The sequence below is a fragment of the Hyposmocoma kahamanoa genome, unplaced genomic scaffold (genome assembly GCF_003589595.1).
Source record: "Hyposmocoma kahamanoa isolate Upper Pololo Valley unplaced genomic scaffold, ASM358959v1 87, whole genome shotgun sequence".
NCBI lineage: Eukaryota > Metazoa > Arthropoda > Insecta > Lepidoptera > Cosmopterigidae > Hyposmocoma > Hyposmocoma kahamanoa.
The window spans coordinates 11387650-11400557 of NW_020654422.1; the positions used below are offsets into that span (position 1 = coordinate 11387650).

At 36.0% G+C, this 12908-nt stretch overlaps 3 protein-coding genes across 4 annotated transcripts in view; 2 read left to right on the top strand and 1 right to left on the bottom strand.

Annotated features, from left to right (window-relative positions):
- LOC113235245 (PHD finger protein 21A-like) overlaps positions 1–7741 on the top strand; it is a 10196-nt gene extending 2455 nt beyond the window's left edge. Inside the window, exons 5-12 of one of the 2 annotated variants that reach the window (XM_026470877.1) lie at positions 443–583; positions 1047–1176; positions 1433–1519; positions 1838–1946; positions 2525–2632; positions 3399–3548; positions 4557–4831; positions 7130–7741. In XM_026470877.1, coding sequence (XP_026326662.1) covers positions 443–583; positions 1047–1176; positions 1433–1519; positions 1838–1946; positions 2525–2632; positions 3399–3548; positions 4557–4828 — 997 coding nt within the window. In that variant the 3' untranslated portion in view covers positions 4829–4831; positions 7130–7741. The remainder of the gene's footprint in view (positions 1–442; positions 584–1046; positions 1177–1432; positions 1520–1837; positions 1947–2524; positions 2633–3398; positions 3549–4556; positions 4832–7129) is intronic. The other variant, XM_026470878.1, reaches the window with a different exon arrangement.
- A 136-nt stretch (positions 7742–7877) lies between these two features.
- Positions 7878–9034, bottom strand: LOC113235435 (malate dehydrogenase-like). The gene has a single exon (XM_026471118.1). The coding sequence runs from the start codon at positions 8976–8978 to the stop codon at positions 7968–7970; it is 1011 nt and encodes a 336-aa protein (XP_026326903.1). The 5' UTR covers positions 8979–9034; the 3' UTR covers positions 7878–7967.
- A 1809-nt stretch (positions 9035–10843) lies between these two features.
- LOC113235417 (malate dehydrogenase-like) lies at positions 10844–12004 on the top strand. Its single transcript, XM_026471099.1, has one exon. The coding sequence runs from the start codon at positions 10864–10866 to the stop codon at positions 11872–11874; it is 1011 nt and encodes a 336-aa protein (XP_026326884.1). The 5' UTR covers positions 10844–10863; the 3' UTR covers positions 11875–12004.
- The last annotated feature ends 904 nt before the right edge of the window (positions 12005–12908 follow it).

Consider the following 12908-nt stretch of genomic DNA (forward strand, 5'->3'; position numbering starts at 1 on the left):
ATATATATATACACATATATATTTAATATACATATTGTTATAATGTTAGACTAATGGGATGTAGATTGAGATTCCAATATGAAATCGCAGACTAATTGCTTGAAAGCTAGTTTATTCGGCGCCTTTTGAATATGGGGCGGTAGAGCGTTCCAGAGTCGTATTGCCTGAAGAGTAAATGAGTTAGAAAGAAAACCAGTATGGTGAGAAGGAATTAAAAGAGTCAATTTGCTGTCGGAGCGAAGATGCGATTATGGGATGCACCCAAATATTGAAATTTACATTTCAAATATCCAGGTGCACATTTATCATTAATGGTAGAGTAAAGAGCGGAAAGTACTCTCAAATCACGACCCTGGCGAATCGTAAGCCACTTCAGCTAGTAATCAAATTTTCAAAAAATCATATACATCTATTGTTACAAAAATAAAAACAATGTTTTCAGCATAGTAAAAGTACAACAGAATGACTGGCACGTGACAAGATCAGACTCTGATTCCTCAGCTGGAGTGCAGCATTCACCGTCACCATCACCTCCTCCACTCCCTGAGCCCGGGGAGCCCGTGACCCAGGAAACCTTTATGAGGTAAGTTTACTTCATTTAACTGTATGGATCCTTAGTTTCCAGTATGGGATTTAGTTTAAACACTGAAGGTTTTCTGTAGTAAAAACAGAAGGTGTGCTTTAGTAAAACATATTAAAAAGTTAGTGTGGTATTTTTGGGCAAAACCATCAAACCTATGTTGATAAAAGAATCTAAACAATCTAAATTTACCAAGACATTTCCTTTTGTAATTTTATTTTAAAAATTTATGTACATCAAAAAGAAAAGAGGCGTAAAAAGAAAAAGGTGATATGTACATGTTGCTGTGCTAATAAAATACATTATGTGGTTTTCGGTTTGTAGGGTTTGTTTTTGTACCAACTCATAAATGTAATAACTATACTATATTGTTAAAGTACCTATAACCGTAACCTTTACATCTCCCAGAGTTTGAAGGATGTTGTTAAAAAAAAAATTAAACAGTTTTTCGTATGTTTTTTCTTAGACTCATTGGTCTGGTGACTCACTCTCAAAGAGAATTGCTGGAGAAGAAGCGCAATGAGCGACGAAAAAGGTCTACCACTAGCACCAATAGAACTGACTTCTTGTATGGAAACTTTGATATGTTACCTGCTGTATGTATTACTACTAATTATTGTTACCTTTATAATAACTACATTGTATGCAAATTGTCCCTTAACATAGACCACCACTTATCAAAACAGCTTCATTTTCCAGTAATGAATAGATTTAGGCGTTCCTTTGCAGAAGTCCATGTTAATAAAAATGGAAGTAAATTTGCAATTGCAAATTTAAAAAAAGTAATTTGCTACTCCCTGAACCCAGTGAAGGTTAAATCATGCAGAATAAATAAGCTCCATTTTCTTACAGAAACGGAAGAAATACAACAATTTCCCGTACCTTCAAACCCACACTGATCCACCACAAACTCGTTCAGCAAAATTACGCAAGCAACAGGTAATTATAATTAAGGATTTTATTTATTGTTATAATAAAAATAATCATTCGTGTAGTCACGGAAGAGAGTTACTGTACTTAAGCAATAGGGACAGGTTGGACCATATCATCTGACTTTAGACCATGGGTATCTGATGTCATGTTAGGTTTTTCATTATATGCAAAAAACAGTTCTTCAAGCATAGCATAAGGTATTTAAGAATTTAGTATACTGTACTGTATTTAGTATAGTGTACTCAATGGATCATAGAATATGTTGTTAAAATAGATGTAGGTTCGTAAAGAGCCTTAATGGGCAAGGTATTCATAAACAGTTAGTTTTCTTTTCAGAATCAAAGCTGCCATAACAAAACATCGCGAGATAATTCTCGCGAAGGTTCACCATCGGGTTCGTCCACAGAAAATAAAGATACTAAAGAGAATAAAGGTGATTGACGGATTTTTATTACTTTTGTACTTTGTAATTATTTTTTAAAAACTTTTGTAGTTAAAATTGACAGAAGGACATTAATGTTTGTGTTGTAAAACAATTTTATGTGTCTTTGAGACACAAAAGAAAGCCCTTAGTCTTAATTTTAAGTACAAAAAGAACTCCTTTCATTAGGTAGCATAATCTAAAGAACGAAAAAAATGGACCAAGCGATTTCTTGGACTTAGGTTGATCTTGAAGTTAAGTCAAGATAGGGAGTTTATTTTTTTTTAAAACATAACATCGAACTGGCAAAGTTAGAAACAAAACGGTGAGACTAAACCATACACAATGTTGAGTTGTCGCAAACGGTGATAATAGTGCATAAAATTCCAGACTTAGGGTTTCTTGAACTGGACCATTCTTACAGATTGGGCATTTAATGATTCTAATTAGGCATTACAACTATTTTCTGAGTCGGTATTGTTTTATTTAATCATTCAAAGTGGGTATGTAATTTAACAATTAACAAGACCACGAATTTTTATTATTATTTGTTAACCAATTTCAACATTAACAGATTTTATTTGTGTTAGGTTGGGGAAGTAATAAGCCTGCGTGGGTGGCCGCACTACCAGCGGGGCTTTCAGTAGAGCCAGTATTTTCTCCGGCCAAGAAAGTTTGCCACGGTTGCGGTAGAAGTGGTGAGTACATAATTCATAGTATAAAATTCGCCATATTGATTGTATCCAATGCCCCATTTTGGGCGCCAGTTGTTAACTCGCGTTGTTATGATAGAGAGGTTTTGCGGTTCCACCTGGACTAGGTGTTTAAATATATTTATTTTTATACATTTTAGAGTTACAGTCGGGTTTTTATTTAGGCACACATAGCTAACATTAGTGTGTTTTAGCTATTTATGAAATGGACTTTAGTGACATACTTAGTAGGAGAACATCAATTATAGAAATCCATTTTGACTAATCCCTTTTCAGTTCTTGGAGTACAGTGCCTCTACATTAGCAATAAACTCATGTATTGGGACAGTTGTCGCTAGCGTCCGCGGAAATTCGTTCACAATTTTGTATGGCAAATTAGTTAGCGCCCTTAGCGGTCATAAGAAGAACCAACATTTTGTTTACAAACTTTTTACGCGGTTGCTAGCGTTAACGGTTACTGTAATCTCATGGTACTGATCCGAACACATCACTTATACAACAAGTACATCATTGCAACAAGTATAATAAGGCACCACTGTTTTACAATTGTCATTAGGTGCTGTCGTTTTTGTCTGTCCAAATTCGAGTTTAGAACTCCAAATAAACTGTAAAAAGTATATATATAGAAAATATTACTCAATGTCCTTGACTCTCCGTACAGTGTCTAACTGTGAAACGCGATTTGGATACATTAACTTTTTTAAAGCTTAAGTTATTTCGCTTGTAAGTAAAAAATAATGCTCTTTGGTAGACGTGCCGTCACTATTAGTATGGTGTTCGGCGTGTAAGGTGTGCGTTCACACGGGGTGCGGTGTGGAGGGACGCTGCTGCAGCTGCCGCGCGCCGCTGCCTGACCCGCTGGCCACGGCGCCGAAGCACCACACGCACCAGATCTACAGAGGTCAGTACAGCTTCAAAGAAACGTGCAGACATTTGCCGTGCGTCTGTACAAGACCCAAGCACCTTTTCCCTCCTCCACAAACACAGATTATTCCGTGTTCACAACCTTTATTTCTAGTATAGCTAGCCACTTCTTTTGTCCATTTATGTTTTTTGGTAGGTCCATCCTAAACACTTTTAGCGACTTCATCAAAATTTGAATTTTTGAATTTGAGCTTTAGTTATACAATAGCTTTTTGAATAGCAACACACTACTGGTATTTTAGTAGTATTCATACTCACAGATTTGAGGCCATCAACGTAAAAGTGGTGTAACCCACATTTATTTTTTTCTTCTTTACAATAAATAATACTAAAGTATTATTTTATAATTATTATATATATTATTTATATAATTATTTTATATGTATATGGGTGCTAATTCCATGTATAAAAAAATTAATCATTATTTTTAACTTTATTCATTGCGAAATTACGCCACTAATTTGTTATAATTATTAATAACAATGATTGAAGACTTAGAAAAATTCAATCCATCTGACCGAATTCAAATTAGCACCCTCAGGCAATCCGTGCCAGATGCTAAGCCACGGAAGGAACCAGCAGCAGACCTTACGAATTTTTCTGTGTGCTTCTTGTAGATATTTGTTTTTTGGTTTATAACGACTTTTTTGCCGTAGCGCCATCTGACAAATTTATATCTTCACTCAGAAAGGTACCTTTACAGCCCGTCGTCGTCACTGACTAGAGATGTCGCTATAATTGTAATTTTTGAGTTTATTAAATCACAATGTTTAAATATTTTTTATACATCCAAATAGCACCAAAATATCAAATAATTATGTACGTACTTTAGTATCATTTAAAATAATATTCTAAAAAAAAAAATGTGGGTTACAACACTTTTGCACTGATAGCCTCAATAGATAGCCTCAATAGATAGCGTATAGAAAAAAAAATAGTTTTAATTAATTGATTATTTAATTAAGTAATAATAAAAAATCCACAGATAAACTAGCAGAACGCAAACGTCTTCAAGAAAAGAACATTGAATTGTGCGTGGAACTTCGTAAGCTAGAAGCGCGAGCTGCAACACTCAAGGAAAATCTCGATGAACATAATGCAGAGAAGAGACAACTACTCGCAGACCAGATTAAAACTCAACGGAACTTACAGAAACTGCTAGACTTCATCAGCCAGTTTAAAGAGACCTCAATAAGCATCCGTTCCACATCGATTAGCGAAACTGGCAGCGAGATTAGTAAAAGTAACGAAGATTAAAAGGTATTTTTTACCTAAGTGTTTTACTTCTTTTTATTTGTTAATAAACTTATGTCTCAGGATGACAGGCGCAATGGCAATTTTCGTTAGATCTTTGCGATTTAAAGCTCTAGGCCTAGTGTGTGGCACACAGAGTGGAACACCAGTCACGACCAGGAACACTTGTTCGTCCCATTACTTAGTATAATAAAAAAGTTAATGTTGATTATGTTGGATTTTTTAAATTTGAGAATTTATTACTATAGCTTTACAGTCCAAAATTGAGGCTATCAGCGCAAAATTGGTGTACCCACTTTACAAAAAAACAATATTACTTGTAAATTATACTCAAGTATTTTTTTATTTATGGTACCAAGTGACGGGACGATCAAGTCGTGCACCTGGTGCTAAATGACACGCCTATTCATAACAGTTGCAGTGCCACGTGCCTGTAATTCCACCAGAAACCTTATTACCCTTCAAAATTGGAACGCAGTAATGCTAACATTACTGCTTGACGGTGCAAATAGATAAGGTGGCGGTACTTTCCTAGACGAACTTTTTCACTACACCTGTCCCCATAGTAAGGCTACGCATATAGTCGCGACACGCGCGGTAAAACTGAAATAAGCGCGCGCTTATTTAATTTTATCGCGCGAGTCGCGACTACTATGCGTAGGGTACGGGGGCAACGCCACTATAATTCGAATTGTTCTTTTGACGACGGCTAGCAACCAATGTGCATTGTTATTACCGGGTTGCAAGAAAATATTTTTGTTTTGAAATATTAGTATTGTATTGTTCAAAATATTAGGAAATACAGAGTTTTAGTACTTACCGGTGAAATGAAATCACTCCCGGAGTATTTTTTAAACTTTGGTTTCTTACGCGACATGATGTAATGGCACAACATATGTCTATTTTTTCCACAAAATAATCTTGTATCACATTTGAACGACAACTGACGCGCTGTTGACGCTCATGCGAAAACGTCGGGGAAACGTCATAAGCTAGGTAACGCGGGCCCCGCCTACTAACCTTTATTACTGGTATTTATGTGGTCTGTGCTCACGCCGTTAATCCGTTGCTAGTGTTGTGCAAGTTTTGATTTTAATGTAGTGTTATGAACTGTAATGTGGAGTTATGCAGCAAAACGTGATGCCAGATATTGTATTCATAAAGATCTACTTTATGTTGATATGCCCTTAAAGTTATACCCTCTATATAGAAGAAATATTGTAATACAGTAGAATAGTATATCACATCCCCTTGAGCAAAACGTTCCAATATCAAAACTATCAAGAAGGTAATTCAAATAAGAATTATGTAAAGTCCCTGTTTTGTTCCTATGAAGTACTGGTAGACCTACTTATTTCTATTCGTCAATTATTGTTAACCGACTTCAAAAAACCTCCTCCGGTTCTCAATTTGACTGTATGATTTTTTTTTCTATGTTACGCGATAACTCCGGTATTCCTGAACCGATTTTCATGATTATTTTTTTGTTGGGTGGCTTTTAAGGGTGGCTGTTCACGCATGGAGATCATTTTTATAAATAGCGCCTAAATTTTACTTAAGGAGCAATTATTTTAATGGTTGATTTTGCTATTTCTCCAATTCAAGGCGTTTTTCTCTTAATATACTTTGAGTAATGAGAACCGATTTTTATATATTTCAATAAAACTTAGCAAATAGACGTAATTCCACGTACTTTAAGGTCGGTTTTTTTAGTACTCTGTACTGAGATTATTATTTATTGTTGTGGATATTCCAAAGATTCGCATGAAGCATTTCGCAGTTTTGTAGCAGTAGAGCTCCTTGTGAAAGAGTTCGTCCAGAGAAGTACTGCCATCGTACCTATTTCTCCCGCCAAGCAGTAATGTGAGGATTACTGCGTTCCGGTTTTGAAGGGTAAGGGTGTTGGTGAAATTACAGCCACATGCGACTTTTCAACTTATGTCTCAGGGTGATGGGCGCAGTGCCCACCATTTTATCAAAAAGTGATTAAAAACTGAACCGACATCTGTAACTGTGGTCGTGGTGGACTTTATCAGATATCATTTTTCATTCATAATTGCCAAACCTTACTTTTTTAATACAATAAAAATTTGAATCATTGTCATATAAATTTATTGTTTTATTTTGAATTACGAAACAAAATTCTTGTTGAATAACCCTTTATAAGGGCCAAACTAACAATTTGGTCGTTTTCACTTCTTTGTGGGAAGTGCTTCACTGAAATGCCCACAATAAAGTGAAAATGATCAAATAGTTAGTTTGGCCCTTATACTTAGAACCCATCGATTTCTTTGTTTGTTGCAGGTATTACCAGGCGTACGAGTCAATAAGGTCTGTGGTAAATGTTGTCTCATTAGGTATAGTCAGGCATAATAATATGCCAGTAGTTCAAATATTGTTAATGGTTTTTTAAGCCATAGGGTAAGGAACAGATAATGAATTTTATATTAAAATCCAGAGAAAGTTCCCTTCAAACTCATCAATATTTTGATCAGTGAAACATTTAACCTAGTACAATATTTTTTTATCAGTACATATAGTACTGATGGTGTATAGTAATGTCAGTATATGAATTATTAAAATTGAATTTTCCCCAAAAGCCCGTAATTTGATAACGAAATTGACATATGAACGCTTACATATGAATGTATTCTACATATGAATGTATTCTTGCATCATGCAATAATATTTTTTCATAGACTTGCAAAATAACCGATGTTAGTTTAATTTATGTTGATTATGTATGTGAATCTGTTGATTTTAGGTATAATATGCATATTTTTTTATTCATAAAAGGTTAGCCAAAAAAAGTGTTCAGTATTGATTCCTAATATAATTTAACCTAGTGTTGTAGCGTAAGCGATCATTTACAAAATAGTTGGAATTCTTTGTTTTTAGCGAAATAAGTTTATGAATTAATTGTTCTCTGTGATATGGGTAGGTTATCTTTGGTTATTACTTTGTAAGTTTACCTACGACCTTTGTAAAATATACCAGGGTTTTATCGTAAAATAAACATTCTCAAATTTGTATTTCTTATTTTTTTTACTTTTAACTAAGCAGTAGATGAAACACTAAGAAGACTGTTCTGAATTTCATTACACTGGTAGTTCAGAAAATCTTGTCACGCGTTGTGTGGAATCTAGTGGTCTACTTCTACTACTTTCTTGCTCGAATCAATAGCGATTCTCAAAGAATTAATGCTCTCTTCCAACAAGTCGCATTCGAATTCGGACAAGTTCGTGTACCTGGCCATTTCGCCCGCGCCGTTCTTATCCACGTACACAAGTCCTGAGAAGAATGATGTTCCGAAGTCGTTGTTTTCCACGTATGCATGCACTGGGGTCAGTTTTCCATCCAGAGCTCTCAATATAGCACGAGTAAACAACAACACCCCGTAGGCATTTGCTAACGCAGGACCGTGTCCATTTTTAGCGTCGGTAATAATTTCATCCCCACTCCGAATTTTCATTGTTAACTCTTGAATGAGAGCCTGATCCAGATTTACCAGAGGCATCGCCTGAGACAGCAATGGGACCATAGTCTTTTCTGAATGCCCACCTATTACATGAACAGTGCAATTATTGGCGTTCAAATTGCATTTGGTCGCGTAAAGAGTTTGTGCTCGGAGAGCGTCGATACCTGTTATTCCGAATAACTTATTTAGCGACAAATCTCCGCTACACCGCATTATTTCTGCGGCTATTGGCACAAGAGTGTTAATCGGCTCGGTAGCGATGCCCACGAACGGTATATGTCGAAGGCCGGATACAGCCTTTGCAAAATTTTTAATAAAAGTCGTGTTTGTTAAGAATATGTCTTTGTTCGGTATACCAGGTGTTTCGCAGATTCCACCGGTTGCTAAGATAATGTCGGCATCTTCTATAGCTTTGTACAGATTAGTGTCGCCAGTGAAACCTTTAATTTTGGGTTCTGACGGAATGTGCGATATATCCATGATGGTTCCCGTAATGTACGGTAACGTGTCGTGAATAGTCAGCTTTGTGATGTTAGGTTCTCCACGAAGTAGCATGCAGGCCACTTGTCCCATCTCGCTACCTCCACCGACCACAGCTACGTTGTAGTGCTTTACATACAACGGCAAATTCAAAAGTGATGACCACTGTGAACGCAATCTTTTGGTTACAAACATTTTTACTGTTTTTTAAAAACTCTTATACATATCTTGAGAAACCAAAAATATTGAATGGCTTGTAAATTTATATACGACAAGTCACATGATTTGACTTCTGCTTAAAAATATCTCGTTTTTCGTATGTCAGAGTAATGTCGTAGTTCGGTTTACTTAGAGGATGGAAAAAAAGGAAGTTTTATAAGGTTCCATAGTCAATCTAGAAACTCCAATCATAAAGGTTCCTAAATTGAATAATTGTTTCTAGATACGGAATGATGAAAAAAATTTCATCATCTCCGTTTGCCTTTCGATCGTACAAGAAATATATTTACAAAATTTTTGGAAAGTCAAAGTAGCTCTCATTGCGTACCATAACCCCATATGTATATATGTATAACTTGTAACATAATGTAATCAAAGGGCATTACGTAACGGAGCTGTGTCAAAGGCGTGTCCGACACGCGCACGACTTGTTCGTCCCGTCACTTTATATTATAAAAAACAAAAAAAACGTATATTATAAAGAGTGGATATTTAGGAGATGGCAAAAATTTCTATTTATTTTAAATTTCTTATCAAGGGTGTTAATTTGGATGCATTACTTTAAGAATAGGTAAAAGCCAGTGCGTGAAAATAAAGGAAATGCAATGTGAAATCCTGCAAATTTGTATATGCAATGCATTTATTGCATTTCAGTTACTTTGTGCTTTAAGTAAGATACGAGTTCGAGAAAGTAAGGCGATGACATGTCAACTTTATATTATATATTTTACGTTATAGGTATTTATTACACATCGTCCCTAAATGAAAAAGAATTCGGCTGTCACTTTGCCAAAGAATTCGTAAGTTATCAAAAAATCTTTTTCTACTTTGTCAAGATTTCCATGTATATTTTAGCCTTGAAACAGCATTAAACCTAGGACAATTTATTTCTTAAACTAAGTTTAACTGTTAACTAACCGTTTAAATAACTAAAGTGATTTACGCATGTTAAATGTTAACCTTTGAGGCTGTGCTGATGAACAACACGATGGCGGCTTTATAATAAAAAATTCTATAAAAGTTTCTCATCATCCACATTATTTCGCTAGGTCGTGCAGGATTAAAGCGACATTCAGGTGGCAATCCAACCACTTGTTGTACGCTGTCCTTTCAGCTAGTATCACTACCATTCTGAACGAGTACCTAGTATATCGCGAGCTGATTGCAAACACTATTCCTTTTATATCATAGAGAGATTAAAGATCTGGCACCCGTGTGGGCTGCCATATGTGCTTATACTTTGGTCTCGTCTCCCATCCAAGCGCCAGTACCTATTATTAAAAGTTGTCTCCTTAGCTGAGCTGGTGGAAAGATTGAAAAGTTAAGAGCGCCGGAATTTCAGTTCCGACTAACTATTTATTCGCGTCCTTCAGAATCGACGCCCTGAGTACGTGTAGTTTCAGTGACGTATTAAATGAAATTCTAATAAAATTCTATCCTAAAAATTTTGAACATACTGGACACCCAAAGGCTGTCACTCATCATCACCTGTTTAGGAGCAACGTTCTTGTCGGTGTAGCTTCCTCCACTCATCACGGTTGGCACTGGCCAACTTATTAGCATAGACAAATTATGAAGGGGGAAAGTTGCCAGTATTTTTTTGCACGTAGGACTACATTCGAGTTTTTAAGTTAGGTATTTTTCAAATTTTTCTTTCACTATTTAAAAAGCAAGATGAAAGTAGAATTAATTGTCAAATCATTGACCACTAAATTACTTGACAAAAAATATATAAAAAAATAAAATATACATTTTTAAAATGTATTGGCTTGTGTGAAAATTAACACAACTGGTTATATAATAAAAATTTTGTGAAATAAGTGTAATCAAAATGTTTACCCATAAAATCTGTAGCCGTAACATGGTTATGGGACTGTCCAGTAAAGTGTACAATTTTTACTTGAGCACAGTTCCAGTAAGGAATGTTCAACTGTCGGTCATTGGTGCTGCAAGCGACATCGGATCTAAATTAGCATTATTACTTAAGAAGAACGACAAAATCACCAAACTAAATATTTACGATTATGATTCTAAAATCCATGGTCTAGCAATTGAGCTGAATCAGATTCCTGGCGGTCCTACCGTGTCCTCCTATGATGGCGAGAAAGATTTACCGGCGGCGATTACTCAGTCCAACCTTATACTCATGGTGGCCAGAACTCATCCCACGAAAGGTGTCACAAGTAGCACGATGCTGCAGGCCAATGCACCTGCTGTTCAGAAGCTATGCAAAGCGATTTCTGAAAACAATCCAGATGCATTTTTGGCTATATCAACTAATCCAATAAATTCTATGATGCCTTTTGCGAGTGCTATGTTGTATAGGTACAACTGCTACAATCCGTTCAAAATTTTTGGTATCACACACATTGACACTGCTAGGGCTAGATCGTACGCTGGGAAAACGTTACAAGCGAATCCTCGACATTTACAAATACCTGTGATTGGTGGTCATTCCGAGCAGACGGTAGTCCCTTTATTTTCCAATTTAACACCGGATTTCTACACCCTAGACATTGATCAAGCGGATCTTTTGACGAGACTAGTGAAGAAAGCTGACACAGAAGTTTTAAATTTGAAAGGTGGAAACGAATCGGCAGTCGTATCTGTAGCGTGGTCCGTTTACGAATTTGCGGAAGGATTGGTGGACGCTCTTTGGGGACACGAAGCTGAGGTACACAGTTTTACAGCCAACCCTCATTTTGGTACGAGATTTTTCGGAGGACCCACAATTGTAGGCCCTCACGGCATAGTAAGAACATGTTCAAATTTCCAAATGAGTAATTTGGAATGTGGACTTCTGAGTGACGCTGTTTCAGTAATAAATAAAGATGTTGCGTTAGGAGAAGACTTATGTGGCGCTTATTATTAAAATGATATTGTTTGGTCACCTTTAAACTTGGCAGTACTTTAAGACTAACTTTCGAGATATCGTTACTATCTGAAGTATTTATCGTCCTTGTTTGTCTATTCCGTTTTAAGAAATTTTATTAAACGTGACCGGTGGGATATGTGTTTTTATTTTTTTAGTTTGTATTTTTTTACTGACGGGGCCAAGTTATTTCTGTCAGTTGGGCCGACGACGAGGACTTTTAACTTTCGTGGTCCTGAACAGTGATAACCGTAGTAACTTGTGGCAAGTGATAATTATTTTCATTAGTATGGGGAGAGTTTCAAATATTTTTAAACAATTAGGTACTTAACATGAAAATATAATATGGCTTAGGTACATCTTACAGAAAACATCCGCAAAATTATAGTATATATCGGTATGAGTGTTAAAATTTACAGGATGAATAAACAGGTGGAGCACGAGGACTTGTAAGTACTCCGTGCTTTAACCAGGTGGAGAACCCAGGTGCAGCACGAATCCGCAGCCGACTTCGCAAGATCGCTCGGAATGATACTGAGGCGTTGTAGACTCTAATAATTGTTAAGATACTATACTATATAGATGCATGGAACTACCTGACGCGCGGTGACATCCTTCTCTCCCCTATCGCATCTCATCTGAGGAGCTTTTTATGTACTTCGTACACAAAATGACGGGTTCTAGCGGAATACTGATATCTTTCAGGTAACTTTATTCCGATAAAATGTTATTTCAAACGAATGTGAGACTAACAGTATCTTTGGTTTGAACGTTTATGATTTCTTGAAACCAATACTTAATATTATAACTATCTATTTATTTTGATTGTTTCGTGCAGTTCTGTTTCATGGTAATTCATCATCTTTAAATAGATCGTCCTCACTTTTCTATTACTAATCTACTAATCTGATTTACTTGTTGACATGCAAAATGTGGCTCTAAACCTATTTAACATTTTTTAATTCGGTGTATCGGAACGGAAGCCTAAACCTTCGAATATGGTTTAATAAAATATTATTTCAAAAAATGTAAGT